General features: G+C 40.0%; 1 protein-coding gene across 2 annotated transcripts in view; it reads left to right on the top strand.

Moving 5' to 3' along the window:
* Positions 1 to 2,491: 2,491 nt before the first annotated feature.
* ONECUT2 (one cut homeobox 2) overlaps positions 2,492 to 23,103 on the top strand; it is a 63,461-nt gene continuing 42,849 nt past the window's right edge. For both annotated transcript variants that reach the window (XM_075268609.1, XM_075268599.1), the window contains exon 1: positions 2,492 to 3,821. In XM_075268609.1, coding sequence (XP_075124710.1) covers positions 2,726 to 3,821 — 1,096 coding nt within the window. In that variant the 5' untranslated portion in view covers positions 2,492 to 2,725. The remainder of the gene's footprint in view (positions 3,822 to 23,103) is intronic.

Here is a 23,103-nt window from a genome sequence, read left to right as displayed (position 1 = left end):
TGTGTGTGTATATATATATATATATATATATATATATATATATATATATATATATATATATAGTATAATAACAGTTATTGATATAATGATTGTATATATTCTACATAGAAAGAAAATAGATAGATAGATAGATAGATAGATGAAGAGATAGATAGAAAATTGATAGCTAGTAAGATATATATATATATATATATATATATATATATATATATATATGGTGTGTGTGTGTGTGTATATATATATATATATATATATATATATATATATATATATATATGGACACTCTTAATATTTTGACTGCAGGTGTCAGTGCTTAGTACTTATAGTTACACATATAGGCTGCACCTTTGTATCTGCTCGCTGTGTATTTGTATGCACACATACACATTAGATGCGGTTATTGTTGTGTGGCCGTTGCTCCCTGTGACAATGGCTTGTATGGGGCTGACAGTGGTTGCAGGTTTTGCAGTTTCCTTCTTTCCTTGCCTAAGTTTTCCAGAACAGCTGGAAGTGGTCGGGGGGGCTTTCTTAAGGAGACCCCCTGCTCTTCCTTTGACAGCTGATCAAAAGAAAATAGGTCACGCTTTTCAAACTTCTGTCCACCCTTTGCTTAATTACTGAGCCATTAAACAAAGGCAACATCTGCGCAACCTCAGCCAGCCCAAATCTCCAGAATGGGGGACACCAACCTGCTCGGATCCCCTGTCACACCAAGCCTGAGCCTCAGAGCAGGTCCCATTGTCCCTCCATCCCAACTCTGAGCCTTTCTCCTGCTCAATGCACCAAATTACTCCTGTGCCTGCTCCATACTGAGAGCTTTACCATGTCAATGAGGTGATTCTCTGCCATATTGTCTACTGCACACATTCTGGATTCTGGAGCTGGGGTCCACAAGACAATCGGTGCAGGTAATGGAGGGCTATAATACAGCACCTCATATACTCATGGACAAGGCGTACTGGGATCAGCATGTATGCCTGGCAGGATATATATGTGTCATGTATACTCATCTATAGGGTATCAGCATATGTAACAATACCTTACAGGATATATATATGGTACAGGGTATCAGTATATATGACAGTGCCTTACAGTACATATATGTGTTATATATACACATCTATAAGGTATCAGCATATATGACAATGAAGATATAGAGCTGTGACATATATATATATATATATATATATATATATATATATATATATATACACACACTGTATATTTACATAGCACCGCCATATATGACAATTCCTTACAGGGTATATAGCTGTGTCACACATATTCATCCATAGGGTATTAACATATATGGCAATGACTTATAAGATATGGAACTGTGTCATATATACACATTTACTTGGTATCAACATATATAATAATGACATAAAGGACCTATAGCTACTTCATATATACATGTTTACTTGGTATGACGATATAAGGCAATGACATACAAGGTATATAGCTGTGTCATATATACATATGTACATGAGATCACCATATATGATAATGACATACAGGAAATATAGCTTCACAATAGCTATATATAGCTATATAATGTCATATATACACAATGACTTACAGGATTAATAGCTCTGTCAAATGTACATATTTACTTGATACTATTATATATGACAATGGCTCACAGGATATGTAGTTGTGTTATATATCACCATATATGACAATGCCTTATGATATACAGCCATGTCATGTGTCCATATTTATGTATCACCATGTATACAGATGTATATCTCTATCATATATACATATTCATGTCATATCACCATGTGTGACAATGACTTAGAGGATGTATAGCTGTGTCATATGTACATTATAACATGAGATCACCATATACGTCAATGCCTATATACAACTGTGCCATATATACATATTTACTTGGTATCACCATATGTGAAAATGACTTAGTGGATATAGAGCTGTGTCACATGTATATATCTACATCATATATGATAATGCATATATACAGCTGTGTCACATATGCATATTTACTTGATATCACCATACATGAGAATAAGATATGTGTATTACAACTTCCTTCTATGCACATGAAATATTTCCAGGATCAATACCATTTCCATACATGACTCCAGCAGCCCCTAAATATCCCTTGTGCATTTGTCACCCAAAAGTGTGAGTGCAAATATCACTCGTGCAAATAAAAGTGCGAGTGCAACAAGGACACCCTGGCTTAGCTGTGACCTGAGGATTGCAGATAAGTGCACTTTAAATCACTTGCTTCCATTAAAGAGAAAAGGGACACTGCATCTTTAACAATCCTCCCTGGCTCCTGGAGCAATGTGAAGAGACTTCTCAACCAGCCTTGAAACGGGTGACCCCGCCCTTACCCTGCGCTGATTGGCCGGGAGGGCGTCAGTGCGCTCGCTGATTGGAGAAGAGTCCTGCCCGTCCGGGCGCTGCGGGTCCTCCTAGCTTGGGGTAGGTTGCGCTTTCAGCAAACCCATTCTGGACAGCTCCGGCTGTCTAAACAGAAGACGTAAGAGGAGGAGAGGGCTAGGACATGGCCAGGAGCAGCACTGGCCCGTCTGATAGAGCTCGCTGAGCAGCACACACACACTCTGCCCCCTGCCCCCAACCTGCACTCAGCACTGCACTCTGACACCCACTCACCCTGACACCCACTCACCCTCTAACATACCCAGAGGCCTTAAAACTGACCCTCAGTCACCCACACCCACCCATGGACTGAATGAAGACCGCCTATAACGCCTTTAGATGCCTAACCAAAGATCTGGATGCTTGCACCATGAACCCAGAGATGACAATGGACAGTATTGGCAGTTTGCATGGTGGAAACAGTCATGAGCAGGATCTGATGAGCAGCCACAGCCCTCACCATCACCGAAGGATTCACCAGGATCTCTCTGTTCCATCCTCCAGGTCAGCTATGGTCTCCAGTATGGCTTCCATCCTGGATGGGGCTGGGGACTACCGGCCCGAGCTGTCTATCCCTCTGCACCATGCCATGAGTATGCCCTGTGACTCCTCACCCCCTGGGATGGGTATGAGCAGCACCTACACCACCCTGACTCCGCTCCAGCCTTTGCCCCCCATCTCTACAGTCTCTGACAAATTCCATCACCCCCATCACCATCCTCACCACCACCACCATCACCAAAGGCTGTCAGGCAATGTCAGTGGTAGCTTCACCCTCATGAGGGATGACAGAGGGATCCCAGCCATGAACAACCTGTACAGCCCCTACAAGGACATGACTGGCATGGGGCAAAGCTTATCCCCGTTGACAGGCACTCCCTTGGGCAATGGTTTGGGTTCCATTCACAATACTCAACAAAGTCTCCATAACTATGGACCGCCTGGCCACGAGAAGATGCTCAGTCCAAACTTTGATGCCCACACTGCCATGCTGGCCAGAGGGGAACAGCACCTCACCAGGGGTCTGGGCACTCCACCATCTGCCATGATGTCCCACATCAATGGGATGCACCACACTGGCCACGCTCAATCCCACGGGCCCGTGTTGACTTCCAGCCGTGACAGGCCGCCCTCCTCCTCTGGATCCCAACTCAGTAACTCTGGACAGTTAGAAGAAATTAATACCAAAGAAGTGGCCCAAAGAATCACTGCAGAGCTGAAAAGGTACAGCATCCCCCAGGCTATCTTTGCCCAGAGGGTTCTGTGTAGGTCACAGGGTACCCTATCAGACCTGCTAAGGAACCCTAAACCTTGGAGTAAACTGAAATCTGGGAGGGAGACTTTTAGAAGAATGTGGAAATGGCTGCAGGAGCCTGAGTTCCAGAGGATGTCAGCTCTCAGGCTTGCAGGTGAGTTGTAAATATGCAGTGCCCATAACTTCACCTACACACTAAATGCCCAGGGCAGAAGACTCTGGCATGAACATGGAACCAGGAGCCCAGAATTAGACTCATATACTGCAAAGTAGGCAAGCTGAGGAATATGGTCATGCCCTGTGCCCCTCTAGATGCATAGATGCATGCCCCTGACTATGCACAATGCCCCTGGAGATGCACAGACCTGGACAGGATGCAATGTATGTCATGTAGGGAACAACAGGCAACCCCAAACCACTCTGTAACAGCAAGGTAAGCAGCATTTGCTCTGCAAGTTTTGCAGGTTTCTATCATACAGATAAAAGAGTGATACCCAACACAGTATGTATATGTTACCACCATGCAAGATATTATTTGCTTGCTCTACTTGTAAATATTGTTGCTAGACAGAGTACTGAAGACACCTGGAAAAAAGCAAGAAAAAAAAAAATCTCAGGGCTTTCAATTGATTTTTGACTCCCCCTTAACATTGTTCATGTGAATTGTGTGTGTTTATCTGCCCCCTCTAGTGGTCAGTGGGTGTACAGCACCTGTCTATTGTTCTGGGGTTGCTTCTGGATTGTTGTGGTTAAGAAAATGAAAATCTAGAAACCAGATAAACCTATTTATTATGTATCGTGCTTTTATAAGAGGTCATCTTTGGGAAATATTGTGCTAGAAGAGATTCATTTCTGTTCCTGTTGTATAGCTGCATAGTTGTGGACTGGCTAATCTGCATATATTACCCTGATATTCCCTAATAGATAGGTATGTGTATCTTTATGGTATGTGATATTCTGCAAAACGATTTTGCAGCTTGTATGGCTTGCATGGGGAACAAAAGAGCGGGATAGAACAATGCACAGGGACTACAGAACAATGCACTGGGACATCCATAGACAATGTCATAACCTTATATGTAAGATTGCAGCATAGTATCCATATAAACTATCTCCTCCATGTCTGCAGGCAGTGCCATGAGCCCTCCGAGCTGTCTGCCTCTTGTATAATGATAATCATTGGTTATTGATTAAATAAAAATACACCGGATCAATGGGATATTTTTAGCTGCCGTTGGCTCCAGACACTACAAATACAGTAATTCATAGATGCAGCGTGCATGTCACAGTCCTGCCTGCAATAATGACCTTTATACAAGGCTCTAGCATGCAGGGCTGGCTGCGTCCTCTTGTCTGTAATATACTTGTGGCTGGCATTCTCCAGCTCTGCACTTGACAATTAAACTCGCACTGTTTGTCCTTTTCCACTTAATTACAAGCCTGTAAAAAAAAAAAGAGAGGCCTCCGCCAGACAAGGAGAAGAGCCCCGGCTGTATGCAGGTCACGTATAGAGTCGCCACACTATAGGGGCTTGTTATCTGCCACTGATATTAATCATCGCCTGCAAATTGCTGCTGATAATAAAATGGCGGCTAATAAATCCCTTGTTTATAGAAGTGTCCCCCAATAGGGAGGCGTCTCCCCCAATTCGTGGAAGTATCCCCAGTCCAGGGAGGTATTACTAGTCAATGTAGTGTCCCTGGTACAGGAAAGTGTCGTTGGGTAATGGAGGTAGCACTTGTAAATGGAGGTATCCTCAATGTGTGGAGTTAGTCCTTGGTATATGGCCAGTTCTTGGAGGCATTACTAGTCAATGGAAGTATCCTTAGTATGTGGAATAATCCCTGATCCATAGAAAGATCCCTAGTACTCGGAGGTATCACTAGTAAATGGAAGTATCCTCAGTATGTGGAATGATCCCTGATCCATAGAAGGATCCCTATTACTCGGAGGTATCACTAGTAAATGGAAGTATCACTAGTATGTGGAATAATCCTTGATACATAGAAAGATCCCTAGTACTCGGAGGTATCACTAGTAAAGAGAATAATCCCTAGTATAGGGAAGTGTCATTAATAAATGGAAGTATCCTCAGTGTATGGAATTATCCCTAATATGTAGAAGGTGCCATAGTACTCAGAGATATCACTAGTTAATGTAAGTATCCTCAGTATGTGGAATAATCCCTGATCCATAGAAGGATCCCTAGTACTCAGAGGTATCACTAGTAAATGGAAGTATCTTCACAGTACATGGAACATATCGGGTGCGATTATTAAACCATAGTATACTATACACCATAGTATCCCCAATATGTAGTAGGATTCTCAGTATTTGGAGATATTACTAGTAAATGGAAGGATTCCCAATAAAGACATGGTTCCACAGCTAATGGATATACTAATAAGTGGAAGTAGGTCCAGTACATAAGGGCATTACTAGCAAATGGTAAATTTATGTATCCCCCAATACATGGAGGTAGTACTAGCAAATGGTAAATATACGTATCCCCCAATACATGGAGGTAGTACTAGCAAATTGACATCGAGGCATTGCTGGTAAATAGAAGTATCCTCAATACATGGAGGTATTACTAGTAAATGTTGTTATCCTCATTACCTATAGGTATTACTAGTCAATGTGAGTATCTCCAATTTAGGGCGGTATTACTAGTAAATGTACTTATACCCATTACCTAAAGGCATTGCAATAAATGTGAGTATCCACAGTGCAGGGAGGTATTACTAGTAAACGCAACTATCCCCAGTTTAGGGAGGTATTACTATAAAATGTGAGTATACCCAATTTATGGAGGCATTACTAGTATATGCAAGTATTCCTGATACATGGAGGCATTACTAGTAAATAGAAGTATCCACAGTCAGAGAGTTATTACTAGTAAATGGCACTACTATAGGCTCCAATATACTCCAATAATATAAAGTTATTACTAGTAAATGGCGCTACTCCCATTACCTAGAGGTATTCCTAGTATAGGAAAGTCACCTTGTGAATGGAGGTGTCTGCAGTATATACAGGTGTTATTAGTATATACAGTATAAGTGTCCCCAGGACGGAAGTGATCTTAGAATTGTAGGAAAAGATCTAACATTTTTCTTATCCTATATGACAATATCCACGTATTTTTTTTATATAGATAAACCTCCCCCCTGCAGATAGTAATAAGCACTGGTTGCCCTATTAGACTTTCCACAATATGGCGGTATCTCAAGTACATAGACTAATGGCCAGTACTGTATATTGAATTCCCTAGTCTATGAAAGTGTCCCTAGTACAGGTATACAGAGGTATATATGTAAGTAGGGATATCTGCATTAGTAGTAGACCCATTATAGAGCCTCGTCTTGTCTAGGTCGGTATGTCTTGGACCTTAGACATTGGATTTTTCGGAAAAAAATAATTGTGCAAAATTTTCCTGCATCTAATAGTCGTATCGAATTGGCTGGTGTATCCTACAGTCCGCTAATAAAGTCTATATAAGTTTAATATAATACCCCGAGCGCAGGGTAACTGCACTGGTTAACCATTTGCAGGCTATTGTACGGCCGTATCAATGGATTTAGGGTATTGTGCGAATGAAGAGCCAGAGGGTGAACGCAAGCCATTTCCATGAATTATTGATAGAAATCTCAGCTCTGTAGAGGAAGAACAGGGGTCATTTGCTTTGGGTTAAACAGGCAAAAACCTTGCAGTCTGGGGTCTTGTAGAGCAGACGCTCTTGTCCTATACCCCCCAAGCTGAGGAGCTTCTATTCAAGGTGAAGGAGCTTGGAATTTCCCTTTGCATTGAGCCGTGGTGAGAAATCTCCTTTGTTCTGCTCCTTCCAAGATCCTTGCTGGAAAAAATTAAAGACTAAGTGTATAAATATGTACAGTAGGCGGCTTCTGGTACGCGCCTGCTAGGCCGCCATGGGCGCATTACCATTGATTTTTCGTGGGGTTACGGAATGAGGTGTTGAATATTTATTTGCTATGGAGTGGGCTTGTTGCTATTATAATATAATGATGGGGCCGTGTTTGTTTTCATGTTCCTTTCTCAATACATTCCCATGATTATCCCAATGCACTTAAGAAGATTCGATCCGACCCAACTCCGCGTTTATTGATTTTGGATGAGTCTCCTCCTGGCAGACCCTCAAACCCACCTCTGAAACTTGGGCAATCCAAAATATAAGTTGGGAGAGTTGGGTTGCAAAGTGTGAACGGCCTATGAATAAAAAGAATGCAAAAAATGGGAAAAAAAAGACAACAAATAACGGGCATGAAGAAAATCGCAACCCATTTTATTAGGATTTACGTACAATTTATATGATATTAGAATTTTTTTTTTTTTGACTGTCCTATAATCATATAATAATTATACAGAACCATAGAAGCAGCTGATCCCGTCCGTCAAATATTTCCAATTTTTAATTTTATCTTTAAACAGTCAAAAAAAAAAATTTTTGTAAAATTTTTCATCAAATAGTTAAATTGTGTTCCCAGTTTATTAAATGTTAATTTAATTTTATTTAATGTTATTATGGTTTATTAAATGTTAATTTAATAAATTAATCATAACATTTATTTAACATATGTTTTTTTTATTTTTTAATCTTGACCCTATTTTTATTTTATTTCTAATATTAAAAAAAACAAAAAACCTGTGGATTTTTTATTTTTTTTTTTACAAAAATTATGTAACAATTTTGTTTTATTTTCTATTTTTTATTTTTTTTTTTACAAAACTGATGTAACAACTTTGTTTTATTTTTTTCACTATTTAAAAAATTAATATTACATTTTTAAATAAATGCAACTAAGGATTTCTGTCGATTTTGAACGCTCAGATTATTTCATTTGACAAAAGTGTCTCATTTCATTTTTTTCCTTATTTTTCAAAAATATTCTTAAAGATTTGGTAATTTTTTTTTATTACTGTTATTGCCTTGAATAATTACGAATGATAACGTTAATATTTTTTATACACCGTCACCTAGATAGAGACGCAATAATTAATTAAAAAAAAAAATTGGAATATAATAAAAAAATTTGTATATGTGAAAAAAATTATTGTAAAAATAAAAACTAATTTGTTCAAATAATAATTTCACAAAGAAATATAGAATTTTTGTTCAATATTTTTTGTAAAATAATAATAATAATAATAATAATAATAATAATAATAATAATAATAATAATGTAATAATAATAATAATATAACAATAATAATAATAATATAATAATAATAATAATAATAATGTAATAATAATAATAATAATAATAATAATAATAATAATAATAATAATAATAATAATAATAATAATAATAATAATAATAATATAATGTATTATTTTATAAAAATAATATAAAACCTATATAAATCTAGTACCAGATGTTTAGTACATTTGACACCATGAAGATCTGGTTGCTAGAGAAGGTTTTTGATCCCTAAATATATGTAATGAATTGTTCTTGTGGTCAGTGTGTAAAGGTGACGCCATGTTATAGGAGGCCTCCGCTGCCCCCCACCCCTAGAATTGGTCATTTTTTCATTCCTATATCCCAATTTTACCCCGTGTCATGACTGATGGCTGGAATATATGGGAAAGGCTCCTATTACAAGTCGTGCACCGTAAACAGCCGAAGCACCCACAAGTCATTGATCTGTATGTCATCTGTCTTACTTCCAGTAAAGAGACAAAATGGACTTCCCAGAACCCCTCCCCCAGCCAGGACCTTGTAAATATCCCTCCCCCAATCCAGAGAAACCCCCTCCATCTATAGGGCTGGGGATCACCTCAGTGATTTCGCTCTGTTCCAAATCCATGTTGTTTGTCGCTGTTTTGTGTCTGGGTGTTATAATGTATCGTATAGAGGGCATATTGTATGGGGCGTATAATCCTTAGTGATATGGCGGCAACGTATGCAGCAGCGCTTTACATGTACAGACAGAATCAGACATATACAGTAACGTATGGAGTTCATACACTATAGTATAGCAATATAATGCAGTATATTACATTTTATAGTGTGTATGGTATGTGCTGTACATTATATACAGGGCAGAGTACTGTAGCTATTGGAGTTTATAGGTCTCATATACAGTAATGTATAGCGTGTATGCATTATATAGTATTATACATATTTATTATATATTATATTAGTGTGTTTATGTGGTGTATCTGTTGTAGAGTATATACAGTGCACAGCATATTTTACACTGTAGCTGTTGTAGATGATAGAGTATATATATTACAATACATTGCAGTATATATGATCTGGTTCATTGCATGGTGTGTATATTCATTTTATGGGTAATTTAGATGGTATAGAGTATATGTATTACTTGTATGTATCTTCTAGTGTGTATGTATACAGTATGTCTATTGTATATTTCATAAAGTGTACATAAATATTAGATCTACTGTGTTACATATATTAATACACACACTACGTACACTATAGTGCTTGGTGTGTACTGCTGGACTGTAATATATATATATATCATATACACTGTAGTATGTACTATTGGACTGTAACATATATATATAAATATATATATATATATATATATATATATATATATACTGTAGTATGTACCGCTAGGCTGTGATATATATGTATATATACTGTATTCTGTAGTTTATGGTATGCACTGATGAGCTGTAACATATATATATATATATATATATATATATATATATATATATATATATATATACTGTAGTTGGTGGTATGGATTGCTGGGCTGTTTATGTATATATACTGTATACTGTAGTATGTGTAGTATGTATACTGCCAAGCTGTGATATACATGTATATATAGTGTATACTGCCTGGCTGTACTATTCATGTATATATACTGTATACTGCTGGGCTGTGATACTCATGTATATATAGTGTATATAGCTGGGCTGTACTGTTGATGTATATATACTGTATACTGCCGGGCTGTGATATACATGTATAGTTACTGTATACTGCTGAGCTGTGGTATTCATGTATATATATAGTGAATACTGCCGGTCTGTGATATCCATGTATATATACTGTATACTGCCGGTCTGTGATATCCATGTATATATACTGTATACTGTTGGGTTGTGATATCCATGTATATATACTATATACTGCCAGGCTGTGATATACAAGTATATATAGTGTATACTGCCGGGCTGTGCTATACAGTACATGTATATATACTGTATACTGCTGGGCTGTGATATCCTTGCATATATAGTGTATACTGCCAGGCTGTGATATACAAGTATATATAGTGTATACTGCCGGGCTGTGATATACATGTATATATAGTGTATACTGCCAGCCTGTGATATACATGTATATATAGTATATACTGCTGGGCTGTGATATCCATGTATATATAATGTATACTGCCTGACTGTAATATCCATGTATATATACTGTATACTGCCGGGCTGTGATATCCATGTATATATACTGTATACTGTGGATGATGGGCCGGTAGTCGGAGAATACAGACAAGTCTTTGTGTGGTCATAAAATCCGAGTTTTCCAGATAATGTCACAGGACATGGACTTTGTCTTCTCTAATCTTTCCTGGGGTTTAATAGGAACCTAATAATAACGCCCAGTGATAACGTTCCTGAGTATCGGGTGGGCTCCCAACCTCGCCATTAACCCTTTTACTTCCTCCTTTCTTCTACGCATTTGGTTTTGCATGGGAGAGATAGAGTTAACTACAATGCAGGCGTTTGTGCTAAGTGTAGATTGTCAGCTCCTGGGACAAGTCACAGTCCTGAGGGTTTAGATGAGGGATGGCTGATGGTGGTAGAGGTCAGGCCTTGGCATTGATTTGCATTTGTTAACCCTGTAGATGGAGGGCGCCGTCCTGTGCGATGGAGGGAGAGGGAAACCTTTCTTATTGATTATATTGATCTTATAGCAAACCGCACAGTTACAGACCCCTGCGCTCTCGTCCAGCCGCGTCATGGGAGACATTACTGCTCCTTAAAGGGCTATTCCATTTACAGACCACATGGCGAACCACTGGTCCAAGAACCTGGGGTGGCCACAGCCCAGTCACATATACTATCATTGAGGGCGACCGCCCCTGTAGGCCTTATCTATGCTGGGGATTGGGGTCCCAGTGGACGCCCCTCAGTGGGGTCCCAGTGGTCACCCTGACACAGCTCGGGCCTAATGGCATACATGTATTCAATGGGAAAACCTATCTAACACGTCGGCCATAGTCAAATATAGAGGAAGCCTAACAGCAACCAATAAGCTGAAATGAAAGTGAAAGTGATCTGACCGGTTGCTTTGGGCGACATAGCCGCTGCTTGTCTCTAGTAATTTGTATACATGGCGTCCATTACAGTTGTCACAGGAGGTTTTATAGGACTACTTAGTAGAAAGCAACATCTGAGGAGCAATGTAGACTGTATTGTACGTCTTTAGTATATCTGCATACAAGGTGACTTAAAGAGGTCGGCCATCTTATCGCAGTTGTCCACACAATATGTCACTCATGTAACGAGAGCCTCAGCTCCGTTGTCTCTTTACTGATGATATGACACTGCCACCAGAAATATGGCCACTGATGGAGGGGAAAGTGCCCGGACATGACAGTCAGCGCCATCTTATGGTATCATAGATATCAATTCAGTCATAAATTTCCAGGAGGAACAACAGAGGGACAGCACAAGGCATATATTATAACAAAGTTATAACAAAAAGATGCTCCAGGACTAGTCGCAGGGAATGCAAATATTTGGTAACAACAGACATGTCAGGAGAGCAGAATAACCCTCATAGTATCCAAGTATAGGGGATAAGTGTCTGATTGTGGGGTCGGACTGGTAGTCTGCACATGTGAACAATTCACGTTTATGACACTAATGGAGATAGTCAAGTATTGTGCTCTACCAGGATAGGGGACAAGCAGCTGTTTGTAGGAGAATCCCTTTAACTCATCTGGCACCGCTTATCTCTTGGAAAACAAATCCAAACTTTAATGTGAGACATCTATCCAACATTTCATATCTATCTATCTATCTATCTATCTATCTATCTATCTATCTATCTACCTCCTATCTATCTATCTATCTATCTATCTCCTATCTATCTATCTCCTATCTATCTATCTCCTATCTATCTATCTATCTATCTATCTATCTATCTATCTATCTATCTCCTATCTATCTATCTATCTATCTATCTATCTATCTATCTATCTATCTACCTATCTGTCTATCTATCTATCTATCTATCTATCTATCTATCTATCTCCTATCTATCTGTCTATCTATCTATCTATCTATCTATCTATCTATCTATCTATCTCCTATCTATCTATCTATCTATCTATCTCCTATCTATCTATCTATCTATCTATCTCCTATCTATCTATCTATCTATCTATCTATCTATCTATCTATCTATCTACCTATCTGTCTATCTATCTATCTATCTATCTATCTATCTATCTATCTATCTATGTATCTCCTATCTATCTATCTCTATCTATCTCCTATCTATCTATCTATCTATCTATCTATCTATCTATCTATGTATCTTCTATCTATCTATCTATCTATCTATCTATCTATGTATCTCCTATCTATCTATCTATCTATCTATCTATCTATCTATTATCTATCTATCTATCTATCTATCTATCTCCTATCTATCTATCTATCTATCTATCTATCATCTATCTATCTATCTATCTATCTATCTATCTATCTATCTCCTATCTCTCTCTCTCTCTCTCTCTCTCCTTCCAACTATCTATCTATCTATCTATCTATCTATCTATCTATCTATCTATCATATCTATCTATCTATCTATCTATCTATCTATCTATCTATCTATCTATCTATCTATCTATCTATCTTTCCTATCCATTTTTCTATTGATCTATTTTCTATGATCTATTGATTCTGTCTCTATCTATGTCTATTATTCTATCTCTTTGCTATAGATATATTCCAGGTATGATTCTGATCATGGACATTCTAAGACTTCCTTGGACTTCTCTCGGTACTAGATGACAGGTCTCTTATCACTCATTATCTCTGATCTATTTTCTGCTCCTGATTTTATGATATTGTATATCTTGCAGTATACAAATATCAGAAAGCTGGTTTATCAGATGCCGGATTAAAGGAATGTTTCTGTAGTAATGGGGTCATATCCGGATATTCATGTGCGTATTAGAGTTCCATTGATGGAAATGACTCAAGGCTGCACTGCACCTTTTACAATCGGAGTTATCTCCAGAAGTCATTATCCTGTTAGCTACTATATAGATAGGGGTGGAGGGAGGTTTACTGGGTGTTTGTTATATAGAGGCCAAAGATCAGAGTTCAAGCAGGATATAGAGTGCAGTGGTGTGGACGTACAGTATACGTATAAGGACTGTATACTGTGTCATTATTTCCATCCATTTGAGTCACATGTAGTGAACTTTATCATAGGTTACAACATTAGGCTTATTCACATCTGAGTCAAAGTCTATATCATAGATTCTGTAATGTTTGAGAAATAATGTTGCAAGCAGCAGTGTTACTCATATCAGCCTCTATCTATCTATCTATCTATCTATCTATCTATCTATCTATCTATCTATCTATCTATCTATCTATCTATCTATCTACAATATCTATCTATCTATCTATCTATCTATCTATCTATCTATCTATCTATCTATCTATCTCCTATCTATCTATCTATCTATCTATCTATCTATCTATCTATTATCTATCTATCTATTATCTATCTATCTATATCATATCTATCTATTTATCTATCTACAATATCTATCTATCTATCTATCTATCTATCTATCTATCTATCTTTCTCCTATCTATCTATCTATCTATCTATCTATCTATCTATCTATCTATCTCATATCTATCTATCTATCTCATATCTATCTATCTCATATCTATCTATCTCATATCTATCTATCTATCTATCTATCTATCTATCTATCTATCTATCTATCTATCTATCTATCCTTAAGTCTTTCTATCTATCAAACTGTAGAAAGGAGAAGCAAATGGAATATTTGTAAAAGGCTGAAGCTTTGCACTGAACATGGAACTCAACAAAAATAGTCTTTGCACTTTTGGAGTCTTGTACCGTCCTTTGGATTTACCCCATATCTGTCTCTATTATATCCGTGTAGTATTACTATTAATATCTCTTAGGTCTTTCGCTCGATGGAATATATTTTCGCCTATGGTCACCAACAATTCTGCAACATCCCAAGTGTGTGGAGTGACAGACTGCTGCTGATCCCTGCTGGCTGTGGTCAGTGCGGGTCATGGTCAGCAGTGTGATCACGGTGTACATCAGCTCCTGCAGGGGATGACACTACTACACCTCACCACATACTTTGTGCTGTGTCCACTGAAAACATTGCATCAATTATTTATATCTCCACATTGCTGAATCACAGGGGGAGGAGGGGGCAGGATCAGCAGATGAAGCCCAGCCACTGCCAGTGCCTGCAAGTCAGAGGGAACTGATATAGTGTATAGCAAATGCATGGGGTATAATGACCCCCGACACACTCTGCCAGTACCTGCAAGGCAGAGGAGATGGATATAGTATATAGCAGATGCATGGGGTATAATGACCTCCGACACACTCTGCCAGTACCTGCAAGGCAGAGGAGATGGATATAGTATATAGCAGATGCATGGGGTATAATGACCTCCGACACACTCTGCCAGGGCCTGCAAGTCAGAGGGAATGGATATAGCATATAGCAGATACATGGGGTATAATGACCCCCAACACATTCTGCCAGTACCTGCAAGGCAGAGGAGATGGATATAGTATATACAGTGGGTATGGAAAGTCTTCAGACCACTTTAAATTTTTCACTCTGTTTTATTGCAGCCATGTTATTGCTCATTACTGTACACTCAGCCCAATCTTGACAGAAAAAAACTGAAATGTAGATATTTTTGCAAATTTATTAAAAAATAAAAACTGAAATATCACCGGTCATGAGTATTCCGAGCCTTTACTGTAACTCACATGCTGTCCATTTCCTTCTGATCCTCCTTGAGATGATTCTGCTCCTTCATTGGAGTCCGGCTTTGTATAATTAAACTGATTGGACTTGATAAGGAAAGGCGCAGACCTGTCTATATGAGACCTCACAGCGCATGTCAGAGCAAATGGGAGTCATGAGGTCAAAGGAACTGCCCAAGGAGCTCAGAGACAGGATTGTGGCAAGGCAAAGATCTGGCCAAGATTACAGAAGAATTTCTGCAGCACTCAAGGCTCCTAAGAGCACAGTGACCTCCATAATCCTTACATGGAAGACGTTTAGGACGACCAGAACTCTTCCTAGACCTGACCGTCCAGACAAACTGAGCAATGGTGGGAGAAGAGCCTTAGTGAGAGAGGTAAAGAAGAACCCAAAGATCATTGGCATGAGATCCAGAGATGCAGTAGGGAGATGGGAGAAAGTTCTACAAAGTCACCTATCACTGCAACCTCCACCAGTCAGGGCTTTATGGCAGAGGGGCCGAAGGAAGCCTCTCCTCAGTGCAAGACATAGGAAAGCCAAAAAACACATGAAGGACTCCCAGACTATGAGAAATAAGATTCTCTGGTCTGATGAGATGAAGATTGAACTTTTTGGCGTTAATTCTATGTGGTATGTGTGGAGAAAACCAGGCCCTGCTCATCACCTGCCCAATACAATCCCAACAGTGACACATGGTAATGGAAAGATCAGGCTATGGGACAGGGACAGGACGACTGGTTGTAACTGAAGGAAAGATGAGTGCGGCCAAGTACAGAGATATCCTGGAAGAAAACCTCTCCCAGAGTGCTCTGGACCTCAGACTGGGCCGAAGGTTCACCTTCCAACAAGACAATGACCCTAAACACACAGCTAACATAACAAAGGAGCGGCTTCAGGGGAACTCTGTGACCATTCCTGACTTGAGCCCTGACCTCAACCCAACTGAGCATCTCTGCAGAGACCTGAAGATAGTGTCCACCAACGTTCATCATCCAACCTGACAGAACTGGAAAGGATCTGCAAGGAAGAATGGCAGAGGATCCCCAAATCCAGATGGGAAAAACTTATTGCATCATTCCCAAGAAGACCCAAATACTCAATACTGAGCAAAGGCTCCGAATACTTATGGCCAGGTGATAGTTCAATTTTTGCAAAAATATCTACATTTCTTTTTTTTTCTATCAAGATGAGGCTGAGTGTAGATTAAGGAGAAATAAAATGAACTTTTTTTTGCTTTTAGCTGCAATGAAACAAAGAGTGAAAAATGTAAAGGGGTCTGAAGTCTTTCTGTAGCCACTGTAGTAGATGCATGGGGTAGAGGATGTGTATATAGTATATAGTAGATGCATGGGGTAGAGGATGTGTATATAGTATATAGTAGATGCATGGGGTAGAGGATGTGTATATAGTATATAGTAGATGCATTGGGTAGAGGATGTGTATATAGTATATAGTAGATGCATTAGGTAGAGGATGTGTATATAGTATATAGTAGATGCATGGGGTAGAGGATGTGTATATAGTATATAGTAGATGCATTGGGTAGAGGATGTGTATATAGTATATAGTAGATGCATTGGGTAGAGGATGTGTATATAGTATATAGTAGATGCATTAGGTAGAGGATGTGTATATAGTATATAGCAGATGCATTGGGTAGAGGATGTGTATATAGTATATAGTAGATGCATGGGGTAGAGGCTGTGTATATAGTAGATGCATGGGGTAGAAGATGTATATATAGTATATAGTAGATGCATTGGGTATTATGACCCCCAACACATTTTGCCAGGGCCTGCAAGGCAGAGGAGCTCTATATAGTATATAGTAGATGCATGGGGTATAATGACTTCCAGCATATTTTGCCAGTTACATGTAAGTCATGTATATAGTATATAGCACATATATGGCTTATAATGACTCTCTATCTGCAGACATGGCCTGCACTTTGATGCACTAAATCCTGGCTACAAGTGAGGGAATAACAAGCTCTCTGTATATAGTACCTGCTGCTCATAGAGCACAAAGACTCCAAATCCTCAGGCTGGCAGGTCAACAGCTCCACCTGTGGGCAATATGTGGCATTGCAGTCACTTTCTTTGTGCCCTTTGAGTATTATTATATTGTGTCTACAAACCCATGATATAATGCAGAAATGCTAAAGATATATCTGATATGATTGAGTGATCCAGGGCGTAATATAACCAAATATATATACATGTTAATGTAGCAGAGCTGTGTTTGCCATATTTTTATCCCTGTGATCTATGGTTTTACACAGGACTGATATTCCTTAAAGGGGTTTTCTAGATTTATTAGGATATCAATTGAAGATTGTCGGGGGTCTGTCTCCCGGGACCCCTAAAGATCATCTGTTTAAAGAGACAGAGACCTTTAGATGAGCGTTGCGGCCTCTTTGTAGAGGACAGTACAGCACCGTACATTGCATAGCGACTATCACATTTACCTAAATAGGACTGAGCTGTGAACAGACCACGTGACCGATGAATGTGACATCACAAGGCCTGTAAAGCTAGGACTTCAAACAACTGATCCACAGGGGTCCTGGGTATCGCACCTCCCAAATCTTCAAATGATGATCTATTCTATTCTATTCATTAATGAAGTCCTGGAAAACCCCTTTAATTGACAGAGTTGTCACTATGCACAAACATGAAACAGAGTCAGCTCTGCTACATGTGAATGTGCTATTAGTGGTGGTTTATAGTATACATGAGTGGGTTGTAGAGGATCTGCGGCTGGTCGGCAGGGTTCAGGACCACGGAGAGCGACTGCGCCTGCACGAGATACTGAGACTTGTTACAAGGCTTTGTTCCTATCATGTGTACTAATGTATATGTGTATGTATATATGTTTGCGTATGTATGTGTATATATGTATGTATGTGTATGTATGTATGTGTATATATGTATGTGTATGTATGTATGTGTATAAATGTATGTGTATATATGTATGTATGTGTATGTATGTATGTGTATATATGTATGTATGTGTATGTATGTATGTGTATAAATGTATGTGTATGTATGTATGTTTATGTATGTGTATGTATGTATGTGTAGGTAGCATGACCGACCTTTGCATCTGGGCAGAATTAATACCCCGCCCTCGATTTAGTGTAACCTGTAATATATTATACGATTATTTTGATAAGTTATACCATGGTGAATCCGTCAGACTGCACCAAATCCTTTGGACATGTTGAGATGTAAAAATTACAATGGAAATAATTCTGACTGATTTGTTGGGATTACAAAAAAATGGCTGCCTGTTTCTAAAAAAAACAGCACCCCTGCCTCCGAGGTTGCTGCTGGTTGCTCCTTTCTACAGCTAAAGCGACTTCTTGCCTTGACTTTCCATCACATAACCTTAAAGAAGACCTTTCATGTTCTCGGGTTTTATGGTTTTGAATTCAGCGCACTGTTGGTTTTCCCGTTATGTGCCCCAGGGCAAGATCTATGGGTGCCGTTACCGATATCTCTTCACTGTCAGAAGGGTGTTCCTGACAGTCTAGCTGGGCTGTGAGGAAAGTCGCTCCTGACAGTACTGTCCATAGCACTATACTGTCAGAGGCGGCGTTCCTTACCACCCAGCCATGATGCTGCGCTGTGAGGAACGACCCCCAGTACTAGTCTATGGACGAGTACTATAAGGGGGGCATTCCTCACAGCTTATGGCTGTGCGGTAAGGAACGCCGGCTCTAACAGTATAGCGCTATGGACAGTACTGTTAGGAGGGGCGTTCCCTGCTAGACTGTCAGAAACGCCCTTCTGACAGTGAAGAGCTATCGGTAATGGCACGCATAGATCCTGAGTCACATAACGGGAAAGTCACTGAATTCAGTGCACTGTCAGCTTTCTAGTGGTATATAAAACCGTGTGTGCCCGAGGACATGAAAGCTCCTCTTTAACCAGGATCTTCTATTTCTGACCTCCATGTTTGTAGTGGGGCACATGGACAAGATTGACAATACGTCTAAATAAGTTGTCCAGAAAATCATGGCTGCCTTCTTCTAGAAACAGCACCTTCTCAGTCCTCAGTTGTGTTCGGGATAGAAATGGGGGAACTTCATGAGATTTGTTTTGTGAATATTCGCCAGATTCACACACACGTTGTGTTCGGTCCGAACCTGAAGTGCTGTTATGACACTTTGGTATAATAATCGGGTACCATGGGGAGGGGTGGAAACGTAATAAACAGTCATGGCCACCTTGACTCACCTCTCCTGGGCTCTCTCACGGTGGCTAATTCTTTCCTGGTTGTCGTCCTACCTCTTGGGTGATGTCACAGGTATCATGTCAACGCCGAGGCCTGTGATTGGGTCCCAGTAGTCATGTTGGGTGTGTTGACATCATAGCACTTTGACACAAGCATCATGATGTCGGCACACCCCAGTGGACCTCTGGGGCACAATCACAAGCCTCAGCAGTTACTGCTAATCTCACCAAGGAAGCTGGAAGATGTTGGGGAAAGAGGCCACAAGGTAACCCAAGGAGAGGTAAGTATAAGTATTATTATATTAACGTACCTCCCCTGGGCCGCCATATATTATACTTTGGGGCGTGAAGATATTCAGTGGCAATGCCAAACATTTGTAATGTTCTTTTCTCACGAAGTGTGGGGAATATTGAGGAGTAGAGGAGTCAGTGACTGCCATACAGGTGCTCATCCCCAACACCCACCAGGATCAGTTGTTTTTATGGGGAGCCAATTGACTTACCAATATAGTTTTGGCATGTCGGAGAAAACCGCTCTACGCAAACATGAGCGGAACATACAAACTCCATCCAGAACCCAGGATCCCAATGATTTGTGGGTGGGCAACTCCAAAAATTTCAAACCTGAAATTTTCAAAAATTTTTGCAATAAACCTGGCTGATTTTTCTTTTAGTCTGGTATCATGGGTTAGCTTTATTTAGTCTTGCAATACCACATACGACCTGTGGATGGGGAGGCACTGTTTCTAGGAGAAAGAAGCCATATTTGGAATGTTACATCTATAATGACCACTAATGCGGCCGCGCCATATCATGGCCTATCTTGTCGACTGGCGGCCATAGTTGGATACAACAAAAAAATGTATTCTAATATGATTTTTTTTCCATGCACTTGTGATGCAGGTTGGTTACGCTGCGGGCCGGGCCTCATGGTCCAGGGCGTCATTAATAATTCAGGCGCAGTACGCAGATCTCGGCTTCTGCCAGTCCGTAATACAATATGTTATAAATGTTGGCACGATGACCGATTGGAAATAAATTATTCAAAATAGCCGAGTCCCGGCCCCTCTCAGCAGATGTAGATTTGTCATTCACTTTATCACATCATTAATTTAGTTTAGAGGGAACTGGCTGAGGAGGAGAAGTAATGAGTGACATAGTCGGCTTCGTTCCGTCTCAGCTCAGCGCCGAAGCTCATTTATGCAGCAAATGAAAGGCGATGAAGTCATTAACGGAACTGGCTCGCTGGAACATTATCGAGCTTCTGAAGGATTTTCTTTTTTCACCGGTGCTATTCGTTCACAAATTTATTGATTGGGATAGAAGTCTGTTTGATGAACTGGTTGGAATCTGCAGCAAATTTAGGGAGTGCATGGATAATTCGGCTAATAATAGACCGCCGGCTACATTTATTATACCGAGCCGCGGAAGACAAGTGGGCAAAGTTTGTGGAAAGCCACTGGTGGTGATGTCGGGAAATCCAAGTCAGGTCAGGCATGGGGTGGAATAACAAAAATGAGACACTCACCTCCATTGCAGTTTTGTGTCACCTGTTCCACCCCGTGCCCATACAGTATTGGGTGCAAAAAATGGTGCAACCATGATGCATATTTAAAGGGTCTTTTAGGCAGGCTCAGCGTACATCTACGCATGGGTTTCCCTTCAAAGAATCCGCGAACGGAAACCTAATTCGCATAAAAAAGTGGTTACCTTAGGAAACCTGCGAACCCCATAGACCGTTATGGGTTCCCTGTGGTTTCATGTGGAGAGGGGAACGGAATGGCCCCAATGCAGATGTGACCTAGCCTTAGTCTATATGGAAATCACATGGAAGACCAGAAGTGGGTTTAAATAAAAAACAAGGGATAGTCATCTCCCTCCGGTCTTCCATTGTGGTGTTGGGTCTCCTCGCCCATACTGGTTGGGCCAAAAGTGAAGCATCTCAGTTGACTGCTGTGGTCAATCAATGACTCTCAAGGGTCACACGTTGGGTACCATTGACATCACTTTTAATACATTGCCAACATGTGATTGACCAGTGATTGGCCACGGTGGTCATCTGAGCTGCTTCACTACCGGTATTGGGCATGGTATGGTCCAAGGATTTGATGCTGGGGAAGTTGAGTATTCCTTCTTTTTTATTTCACCGCTCGCCCAACCCTCTATAGGTTTTAAAGTTTAACTGGAAAAATCCTTTAAAGGGAGTATTCGTGGAGTAATAAAGCTTACTAGTGGATCCCCTGAACTGGTTAAGCTTTATTACTAATGTACAGCCCCATTTATTGTCTGTGTGGAGGGCAGCGGGGGAGGCCCGAACTCTTGCTCCCCTGTAACCCCTACAGCTGCTCCAACTCTCAATGACATCACTTATTTAGGCTCAATGAGTAAAGTGGAGTTGGTCATGTGACCCAGAGTAGGAGCATCAGCAGGAGAGGCAAAGGAACGAGAGTTGGGGTCTCCCCCGCTGCCCTCCACACAGGAAATAAATGGGACTGGAGTGTATGTTGGTATAAAGATTATCAATTGCAGGGATTGCACTCCCCAGATAACCACTTTACATATATTTGCACCATATTTGCCACCAAGTACCCTTTCTAATTAAAGGGGTTCTCTGTCTTGGACAATCCCTTTTAGTTTACACCATCCCCAGACGATCGTCTGATTACAAGTAGTCCTGTGGCTGAGAATCTCAGCAATCAACCTGTCAGTGAATGTTCAGTTCCTCTGCAGTGCCACCAGTGGAGAAATTAAGTATTGCAAGGTGTCCATTGAAATGATTGAATTGTTTGTTTCGTGCAAGGACATGCCGGGTCCTCCAGAGTGAGAGAACTCAGAGCACCCTAAGGAGGCCTTCTATAGGTTTTCTAAACCAAACAGCCATCATTGATTTAGGCAGGTTTTATCCCAATGAAGGTGTATTATATATGGTAGGGTGGGGGTGGGGGCGGAGTTCCCATCGTTTACATGTGACAAGTAAAAGAATATAATCAGTCATAATGGTTGTATGGTTGTATGTACAGGACAGTGCAAAACTTTTAGGCAGGTATGGGGGGAAAAAATTGCAAATTCTCTTAGAAATAGAAGGGTTAATAGGGCAAAGGTCACACCAAATATTGATGGGATTTGAATTTTTAACCCTGTAATTCTTTACTATTAACCCT

This window comes from Leptodactylus fuscus, chromosome 1, assembly GCF_031893055.1.
Source record: "Leptodactylus fuscus isolate aLepFus1 chromosome 1, aLepFus1.hap2, whole genome shotgun sequence".
In the NCBI taxonomy this organism is placed as follows: domain Eukaryota; kingdom Metazoa; phylum Chordata; class Amphibia; order Anura; family Leptodactylidae; genus Leptodactylus; species Leptodactylus fuscus.
This window is presented reverse-complemented; position numbering and strand designations above follow the sequence as displayed.